The following is a 10,128-nucleotide window of genomic DNA, read 5'->3' as shown; positions in this document are numbered from 1 at the left end:
GGGGAGGCAGAGCGGAGTCAGGAGCTCAGGGCGCCACAGTGAGGTCCAGTGCATTTTGACAGGTTTAAGAGGTGAGCGGATAGAAAACATGGCTTGTGGCTGCCCTCTGGGTCTGCGGTGCTGAGGAGTGGGCAGCCTGGCTTTGGTACAAAGGGGGCACCACCCAAACAGGGAGCACAGAAGTCCTCCTTCACAATTTAGCAGATGATCTGCCCTGGGACTGTGCGTAGGAAGGAGCAAGTGGGATTGTGTCCACCTGAGGAGATGGCTTTCTTTCCTACTTTGGGAAGTCTCCTCTGCATTTAGCGAATAGGTACAGACTGAATTCTGCAGGGGGAGGGGAGGGTTTCCTTTTTCTTTCTTGAATCTCTTTTCCCTTTTACTCCAGGTTGTGGGGTGTGTCCAGGGCACCCTGTCAGCCCTGAATCGAGATAGAGTTGATCCTATCGGGTCTTTTAACCACTTCTGTGTGGCCAGATATCATAGCCCCATTTTCCCCAGGATCCCACTGACCTAGAACCTATAATAGAAGCTCAAAGCACCTGAGCCCCATCTTCCTCAGAACCTTGGCTCCTTTCAAACCCCAGCTCCAGCCCATCCAGTAACACATTAACTTGGCTTAGTGCCTGCTTATCTGTTCTTCCTTTCTGCCTCCCTGAGTCACGTTCTCCTCTCTGTCAGCCAGTGGGGTGGCCCTTGCTGTCTGCTGGGACATTTCTCTTCTGGGAAGCCTTAGAGTCCCATGCTGGGTGCTGAGCGAGCAAGGACATGATTTCCAGGAGCTACAGCCTAATGAGAAGATGAAGCTGATACTTCGCAGAGGTAAACATCACCATATAAAATAATTGAAAGGGGGTATCTGCCAATTTGTTAATTCAGTTTAAAATGGTTGGATTCTGGCTATGCGGGCCCTCCTCTGACCCTATTGTTAGGACTGTAGGGGTCCCCGAACCTCCATCCAAGTTAATGCTAAACTCCCCTGGATTCTTCCAGATTTACCCTGATGAGCCTGGCTTAGTTTCTCTGTTCCCTATTGATAGAACTCCTAGCCCTTCCCACAAACATCTAAGGATTTTTAATTTAAAACTCAGGGGATGCAAGCAAAGCTATTTGCCCAGCAGGGAGGCTCAACTCATGAGTCTTACTGTTTCTGAAGTAGCAAAGAAAGCTATGGTCATCACGGGAACTCAGGCCTGTGTTGGACATTCTTATGATCTGGTTTCATGTTGCTTTTATTTTTGATAGTCGAGAAAGGTGAGTGCCCTCATCATTTTCAGAAAGTGCTTGGAACTTCTAACTGTCCTCCCGTCATCCTGAACTCTCAGATACATTTGCCTCCAGGATCCTCTGGCTCTGCCTTTTCGTCTCAGCAGGGGTAAAAGAAACCTTATAATGAAGGGGTTCTGGGCTCCGGGTCTGGGTTCCTGCCTTGAAAAGAGCCTGGTTCGCAGGCACTCTGGGACTGGGCCCTCCCTCTTGCCTGTGCTCTACTTTCGTGTCAAGGCCAGCATGGACTTAAAGGGTGGAAGCTGTGACCATCCCAAACGTCCCTCTGAGTGACCTCTGCAGGCTGCCTGGCTCATGATTTCCCTGGACCTCCAGCCACCCTGTCCCCTTGCCTACACCTCCTGGTCTCAGCTGCAGCTCATCCCTCAGCTCTGCAGTGCTCCCGCTGACCACCTACAACGCAGTCTCTTCCAGGGCACAGAGAAGGGGATGATTTCAGGTCTTTTCACTGGTCTACCCAACTGGCAACATTACCAGCATCAGTACTTTTGCTTGGTCCAGAGTTCAAGAGTGTTACTTGTACCGTCCTTGAGCTATTCTGTGAGTAAAAGAGGCCTTTGTGGGCTGGCAGGAGCCTCTGTAACCCTCATCAAGGGCCGACATATGCCAGGTATTAAGCCAAGTCTTTCATATGTGTTGCCATGTTTAATCCTCACAACCATCCTATAGAATAGGTATTGGTATTAGTTACACAAAGGAAGTCAGTGAAGCATAGACAGATTACAGAATTTGCCCATGATCACGCAGCTAGAAAGCGACAGAGCCAGGATTCAGACCTCGCTCTGTCTTGCCGAAACCCAGGTAAGCCTGTAACTACTACCCACTTGGTATTACTAATATGAAGATTATCTCAGCAAACTATATCTACAATTTGTTAATGTTTTTAAAATTTAAATTCCATTAACATACAGTGTATTATTAGTTTCAGGGGGAGATTTTAGTGATTCATCAGTTGCATATAACACCCAGTGCTCATTACTTCACGTGCCCTCCTTAATGCCCGTCACCCAGTTACCCCGTCCCCCCACCTACCTCCCCTCCAGCAACCCTCAGGTTGTTCCCTAGAGTTAAGAGTCTCTTATGGTTTGTCTCCCTTTCTGATTTTGTCTTATTTTACAAGGTGTTAATGTTATATTAGCATATATTTAGCAAATAAGCATGGATGCCTATTTTGGTTACCTTAACAATCAAATATTCAAAATATTTTCTTTTTATTGAGAGATTCTGTGATATGATTTTTATGGGAAAGAAGGTGGGACTTTGAGGGGCCCATCAAAGGAAAGTCACATATAAAGAAATTGGAGAAATTTTTGTAGATTGAGATACCCAGACAAGCCTTTGCCCTTTAATCCTCTTTGCCTCAGAAATGTCACAGCTCAGAACCGAGGGCCACACAGACTCTGAATGATGGAAGCTGACAGAAGACAGTGCCAGCGGAGTAGGGCCAATAAAAGCGGGAGCACAGATGACCCGATATGGCTCCCTTGCCATTGGCCTGTCTCCATCTATAGTCAGAAACAGACAGAAGAGGTCCAAAAAAAGAAAAGACCTAAGTTCCCTAGGCTGTACTGGGGGCCGCATAAACACTTCTTGTAGGAAGAAGGTAACTGACCGATCTCCGTTATTATGCTATTGTCTTCAGATGAAGCTCACGTTTTGGAATCAGGATTTCTGCTTTGCCGGCTCTGCCCCCCTATTAGGCTCGGCCAACAGGGGGCGCTGGAGGGAGCCGGTAGGGCTGGAGGCGGGATTTCCTGCTTGCTTCCTGTCCGCTACTTCCTGCTTCTGTGAGCATCACCATGTCAACGCCTGTTTACCTCCCAGGGGCAGTTTCTTTATGTAACTGCACTGAATCCAGTTACAGTAGCGGTGGGCAGAGACGTCCGCGGCCTCGGGAGAGGTTGGGATCTCAGCCTGGGGGTCCTCCTCCAAGGTCAGAGACCCCAGCACCAGTTGAGTAGTTGGTGGTGTACCCCTCTCAGAGGTCTTGAGTTTCAGCTTGTTGGCACCCTTCTTCCCAAATTTTAAATTAAAAAATTCCCCAATCTTGTGTTCCTTCCTCCAGCCTAGGAGTGGTAGCTACTTCCAGCAGTTTCTACTTCCCTAATTTAGGGTGTTCTCACACCCCCTCCCTCTGCCCTACAGTTATCTATTAACCTTTATATCTAGTTAAGTTCTTTATATTAAATTTGTGCTCTCAAATATTTGGCCGGGAATGCTTTGTTAGAGCGGGGGTTGGGTTCAGGAGAGAAACAGCGGCAGAGTGAGCAGCTTTGAAGAAGGCATTTTCCACCCTGTGTTTCCCATACCACCCCATGGGGTTCTCACTGAAGTCCGGAGGTCCATAGCACTAGTCCATTCCTTCCACTGCCAAGACCCTAGACTCACAGACATCAGTGAGAACTGGAACCCTGTGGGTATTTCTACAACTCACAGATTATTAACAATAATGAATGACAGGTAAATGGATTTTTTTTTTTTAAGCAGTTGTCATTTGGAGCGCAAACTCTGGTTTTTAAGTAAAAACTTTTTTTAAGTAGAAAAAGGTTTTTTTAAGCAACGTTTTTAAGTAAAGGTGTGTTTTTTTTGGTAAAAAAAATTTTTTTGTAAAACCTTTTTTTTAAGTATAAAAGTTTTTTGTTTTTGTTTTTATTGCTTCACTCTTGTAATGTTCAGGGAGTGATACTTGGATTGCAGGGGCATGCCTGTGTTTCTATGGTTCCTTGCTAAGGGGTATGGGGTGGGAAAGCTTTCAAGTTCTTGTGTGAGCCTTGACAGGTTTTTATGAATGGTTTTGTGGCAGGAGAGCATGGTTACAAACTGGGCTGTTCTGGTTGAAATACCTGTTAGCGGGGCACCTGGGTGGCTCAGTTGGTTAAGCATCCGAATCTTGGTTTTGGCTCAGGTCACGATCTCAGGGTCCTGGGATTGAGCCCCATGTGGGGCTCCCTGCTCAGCGGGGAGCCTGCTTCTCCCTCTCCCTCTGCCATGCCCCCTGCTTGTTCTCGCTCTCTCTCTGTCAAGTGAATAAATGAAATCTTAACAAACAACAACAACAAAACCACGAAAGAAATACCTGCTTGCAGATACTGCCGGCGTTTTCTTCCTGCCTTATTCACCTCCCTGAATGACTAGTGCTTTAGAATATGCTCCTGAATACTTGTGAGCTTGTGCTCTTAGAACAGGAAGTTGGAAGGTGAGTGATAGAGCCACCTGCCGCTCTCTCATTTGCAGAGATTGGGGAGGAGCCTGAGACTGTTCATGGACATCCTGTGAATATCAGAAACCATATTTTGGAGGGGTTAGAAGAAGGGGATATGGTGTTCACATTTGCTTCCATTGGATTCCAATCAATCTTCCCTTGGAGACACATACACCCTGGCAAGTGATCTTTCCTAAGCAAGAACAAAGCTATTAAAAAGGTGAGAATTTTCTTAATCTTTTCGTTTTTTTCTTCTTCTTAGATTCCCATAAAAAGTTACGACCAAGAATGACACTATCTTATGCTTAGAAAGAGGACACAACAAAGGAAAACAGTCTTCGTCGGGAGGATTTGTCACATTTTGTTTCTCTCCTGTAAGGGATTTTTTCTTTATATCATCTGGTTTTCTTTAATGGTATCCAGAACCCTGTATTGTATTATTTAAAAGGTGGCTATGGTTTGAAGGAAGAAGTATTGGCCTTGCAGACAAAAAAACTGGGGATGAGTCCCATATTTGCTTCTTAAAATATACATGATATTTGGCAAGTTATTTAGCATTTGTTTTCCTATCTGTGAAAGAGGCCTAGTAATACTACACTTCAGGTATGTTGTGAAGATTAAATTGGACAATGTAAAGAAATATTTCTGGCCCATAGAAAGCACTCATTAATTATTGTATGCATAGCTCTCTGTGTCTCTGAGTGTAGATATATTTTAAATTTGGATTGACTGAGTTATCTCTATGAATGATTCCAATGCATTTGTTGGATCATATCCAATTTTTTGTACTTCTTTAAGAACATTTTTTTAAAAGGGTGGCTAGATACCACATCTAACCAATGAATTCTATGTGGTGAAAGCAGCCTAATACACAAATTGCCAAACACGAGCAAGAAATGTACTTTTTATTTTATTTATTTATTTTTAAAAGTTTAATTATTTTTAAATAATCTCCACACCCAACGTGGAGCTCAAACTCACAACCCTGAGATCAAGAGTTGCATGCTCTCCCAACTGAGCCAGCCAGATGCCCCTGTACTTTTTCTTTTAAAAGGATTTAAATCTTTGGATTTCTAGAATAGATGCTGAGAGTCTGAATTTCATGGAGTGTCTCTCTAGACTGATTAGGAATTCTAGGCCCCAGATAAGAGCTATGTTAGAAACAGGGTGGTAAAGGGTTGGGGTGGGGGGGGGGGGGAAGATGGAGGTATGAAAGGCGGGCAGGGACTTCCTCTTACTCATTACACCTCAATGTCAGCAGGTGCTCAGTTCTGCTTCCCTTTCCTTTTCTCTTGGGGCAGAGGTGGAGCCAGATCCTGATCCCAGCATGAATGGCTTGTTTGTAGGGTCAGATTATAGACCTCTGTCAACAAGCCACGGATAAGAGGTTCCTAGGCAGGTCTTGACTGAGGATATTTGTCTAGAGAAGAAATATCCCTTTGGAGCTGAGCTTGATGTTTCTGGGAATACATTCAGGGTTAGTTTGTAATTGAAGGCATTTTGTTCTGTCCAAGGATTCATTCTCCTCCTCCTTCCCTGTGCCCCAACTCTGCTGGTTTCTCATTCCATGAAGATGCTTTGGTGGAAGAAGAAGCCCTTTCGGCAGTGTCCCCTGTGGGCCCTGGGCTGCTATATGCTGCTGGCCGTGGTTGCTCTGAGGTTTTCTCTCAGGTTGAAATGTGACTTTGAATCCCTGAATCTGGAGTCCAGGGACTTTTGGAGCCAGAACTGTAGGGACATCTTGTACAAGTCCCTGAAACTGCCAGCAAAGAGATCCATCAACTGTTCTGGAATCATCCGAGGGGACCAGCAGGCAGTGACGGAGGCTCTCCTGGACAACCTGGAGGTCAAGAAGAAGCGGGAGCCCTTCACAGACACCGACTACCTTAACATGACCAGAGACTGTGAGCACTTTAAGGCTGAAAGGAAGTTCATACGGTTCCCTCTGAGCAAAGAAGAGTTAGACTTCCCTATTGCATACTCTATGGTGGTCCACGAGAAGATCGAGAACTTTGAAAGACTGCTGCGAGCTTTGTATGCCCCTCAGAACATATACTGTGTCCATGTGGATGAGAAATCCCCAGAAACTTTCAAAGAGGCAGTCAAGGCGATTGTGTCGTGCTTCCCAAATGTCTTCATAGCCAGTAAGTTGGTTCGGGTGGTTTATGCCTCCTGGTCCAGGGTGCAGGCTGACCTAAACTGTATGGAGGACTTGCTCCAGAGCTCAGTGCCATGGAGATACTTACTGAATACATGTGGGACGGACTTTCCTATAAAGACCAATGCTGAGATGGTCCTCGCCCTCAAGATGTTGAATGGGAAGAACAGTATGGAGTCAGAAAAACCTACTGAGTACAAAAGGTCTCGCTGGACATATCACTATGAGGTGACAGACGCATTGTACATAACCAGCAAGATGAAGGATCCTCCCCCGGATAATATACCTATGTTCACAGGGAATGCCTATATTGTGGCTTCTCGAGATTTTGTCCGGCATGTCTTGGAGAACCCCAAGTCCCGAAGACTGATCGAGTGGGTGAAAGATACCTATAGCCCCGATGAACATCTGTGGGCCACCCTTCAGCGTGCACCGTGGATGCCGGGTTCTATTCCCTACCACCCCAAGTTTCACATCTCTGACATGACAGCCATTGCCAGGCTGGTCAAGTGGCAAAACCATGAAGGAGACATCAGTATGGGGGCACCTTATGCACCTTGCTCTGGAACCCACCAGCGGTCTGTCTGTGTTTATGGGACTGGGGACCTGCATTGGATTCTTCAAAACCATCACCTGTTGGCTAACAAGTTTGACCCAAAGGTGGATGACAATGTTCTTCAGTGCTTAGAAGAGTACTTACGTTATAAGGCCATCTATGGGACTGAACTCTGAGATACCCTATCAGAGAAGTGCTCCCTGTGGGGCAGGAACATGTGCAAACATGCCCAGGGGGTGCTGGGACAGTGGGGTGGGGGACCGGGGCTCTGGAATCCTTGGCCTCCCCAAGTCAGGGGGTTGCTATGGGAGTGCGGGTAAGTAGATCTCCTGCCTTACAACTTGCTGTCCCGGGTGAACACTGGGTGTGCACTCACCCCACTCCTAATAGCTCCCCCACTGACATTCTTCCAGAGTCCGAGTACGAGCCAGCTATTTGGGAGAGGAAGGGAGGGCAGTGTGGCAGGGGACCCGGATTTCAGTTGAATGCTTGGTGTCTGCTTTTCTACTCTGTGGAGACGCGGTTCTAATAATTCTAGGTGTGGTAGTGGGGGTGGGGTGGGACTTTAATGGAAAGAGAGGGCCTTTTGTATTATTAACTTAAAAATAAATAGCTCTTGATTCAAAGCCCTTACCTCTACTTTTGTCTAGTAAGCCAGAGATAAGATAAAAGTGGAAACCTTTTTCTCGTAACTAATCTCCATTATTCCAAAGTGCTCATGGCAGGGTGTCTAAATAGCAGATTCAAAAGAATATAGAGGAACAGAACTGATTCTTTCATTATTAAAAGCCCTCTTCATTTCGTTTACATTGAAAGATTCATGACTTCTCTGTAAGAGAAAAAGCAGGGCAGTTTAACCAGTTTAACCACCCATATCCTTATGAGACAGTTAACAGCACTAATTTGCCAGCTTCACAGCCAAAGCTTAATGTTCTATAACAAAGATAAAAGCGATTTAGGTAAGGCCACCATATAATTTATTGTCCAAATGGGAACACATTTCAGTGGGGGCAGGGTGCTGGACTAGTAATAGTTATGTTGGGAAACAAGAATGAACTAGGACCGTCTGGCTAAAGCAGGGAGTCTGGGCATCCCAAGTTAGGCCTCGTTAGTCAAATGTCTGTCTGAAGTATAGGAATGGAAGTGTCACTATTTGTAGTTCTGGGATTTATACATTTCCTCGTGGCGAGACCGTTGTGTGTGTATTCTCTCCCCCACCTCCAATAAATGTTACCCAGTGAAAGATTTCTTTCTGAAGCTCCAGAGACAAGTGTCAGACAATTGGAAGGCAATTGGCTCTTCGTCAGACTGTTCTGTGAGGGGCGAGGGATGTTATATAAAAAGACAGGCATATCTTCTACAGAGTGCAGCTGGTCTTCTGCTTGCACTGTGCTCTGGAAGAGGGATGTATGCACAAGTTAATGTAACTTGAATGAACCTATGATGTCATGATGTCACTAACATAGTCATTAATGATTGTGATTCACTTAATCAAGTTTTCTCTCAGTCGACTTTCCCCGCAATCCACGTATTCTGACATAGTTATCACTGTGTCTGACACAGTGAATCTTGTATTTATAAGTTGTTACTTGTAAGGTTGTACTCCTTTGGTAATGCGCATCGCCACCCCACCTTACCTACACTGCAGTATTCGTCCTCTTCCCCTTGCTCCCAGCCCCGCCAGAGAGGACCCGTGAATGGTCACGTGCTCAGCAGATGAGCCCTGTGAGGTCCATCCCCAGCTGTGGGGATCATGGGCCTCTCCACCTACTAGCCTTTGTGACTGTCCTTGTTCCTCCTGGGGGCGGGGGGTGAGGTTGGAAGACGGTGCCCTACTGCTGTGGGAAGCGGGCACATGTTTCCCTGAGTGCATGTGTTCTGAGAAAAGAACTTGGGTCTTTGGTCTCATGGTCAATTTCCTCTATAAGTTTTAGTGTGAAATAAATTGTAATTTTGAAATATAAATTAAAAAGATAAAAATGTGAACTTGTCATTTTGGGGGGGAATAAGTTGTTGGAATTTTCCAAGCACTGAAATTTTCTCTAGAAATATATTCGGGTGAATAGGAGGTGCTCTTTATTTAATGACATGAGGTCTTCATATCAGAAAGGTCAAATTTCTCCATAATTTGTTTAGTGTATTTTAGAAATCATAACGATTAAATCATCATATCTATTGATTTTTCCTTCCTGAGTTATATCTGTCTCTTTAACCTTTGATCAAGAAAAATCATAAGTGAGTTGAGCAATGTTTGTATTACCTCTCCGAGTTTGAATATTTCTTCTCTTTGATTTTGGTAAGCATTGCTTTAATAACTATATTTTTGTTGCACACTCTGCCTATTGTAATCTTTGCTCTTGACTGAGTGAAAATTTAAGGAAGGAAGAAAAGGTAGGCTCAGTTGATTAAGCGTCTGCCTTTGACTCAGGTCATGATCTCAGGGTCCTGGGATTGAGCCCTACATCGGGCTCCCTGTTCAGCGGGGAGTCTGCTTCTCCCTCTCCCTCTGCCTGCCGCTCCCCCTGCTTGTGCTCTCTCTCTCTTAAATAAATAAATCTTTAAAGAAAATTTAAAAATAAAAATGGAAAGAACAATTAAGTACACTGCCTACCTTAGTTGGTCTGAAGGCCTGTTCTTCTTTCTTCCATTCAGTCAGTCATTTATTACAAAGATGCTTAAGCTATAGTTCCCATCTCTATGAAGCCTGAGTATATGACAAGGATTGACATAACTCCTGTGTTCATTCCACAAATATTAACTAAGCTCTTACTATTTACTGGGCATTGTTCATGACACTGGGGGATAGAGCAGTCAACAAAACAGAAATCCTCAAGCTCCTGTTGTTCACATATTGTCAGGAAACTGCCTGTAAACAGATAAGTAATACATACTTACAGTAGAAGGAGGCGGTGCTAGAGAGAAATT

The 10,128-nt window shown here is 45.0% G+C and overlaps 1 protein-coding gene across 1 annotated transcript; it reads left to right on the top strand.

The window, feature by feature from the left end:
* Window positions 1-4,749: 4,749 nt before the first annotated feature.
* GCNT3 (glucosaminyl (N-acetyl) transferase 3, mucin type) lies at window positions 4,750-7,411 on the top strand. Its single transcript, XM_036107066.2, has 2 exons — window positions 4,750-4,863; window positions 6,004-7,411. Exon 2 carries the CDS (start codon window positions 6,057-6,059, stop codon window positions 7,377-7,379), a length of 1,323 nt encoding a protein of 440 aa, XP_035962959.1. The 5' UTR covers window positions 4,750-4,863; window positions 6,004-6,056; the 3' UTR covers window positions 7,380-7,411.
* Window positions 7,412-10,128: the final 2,717 nt, after the last annotated feature.

This window comes from Halichoerus grypus, chromosome 8 (genome assembly GCF_964656455.1).
Source record: "Halichoerus grypus chromosome 8, mHalGry1.hap1.1, whole genome shotgun sequence".
In the NCBI taxonomy this organism is placed as follows: Eukaryota; Metazoa; Chordata; class Mammalia; order Carnivora; family Phocidae; genus Halichoerus; species Halichoerus grypus.
Note: the sequence above shows the minus strand (reverse complement) of the source record. Positions and strands in the feature narration are given on the sequence as shown.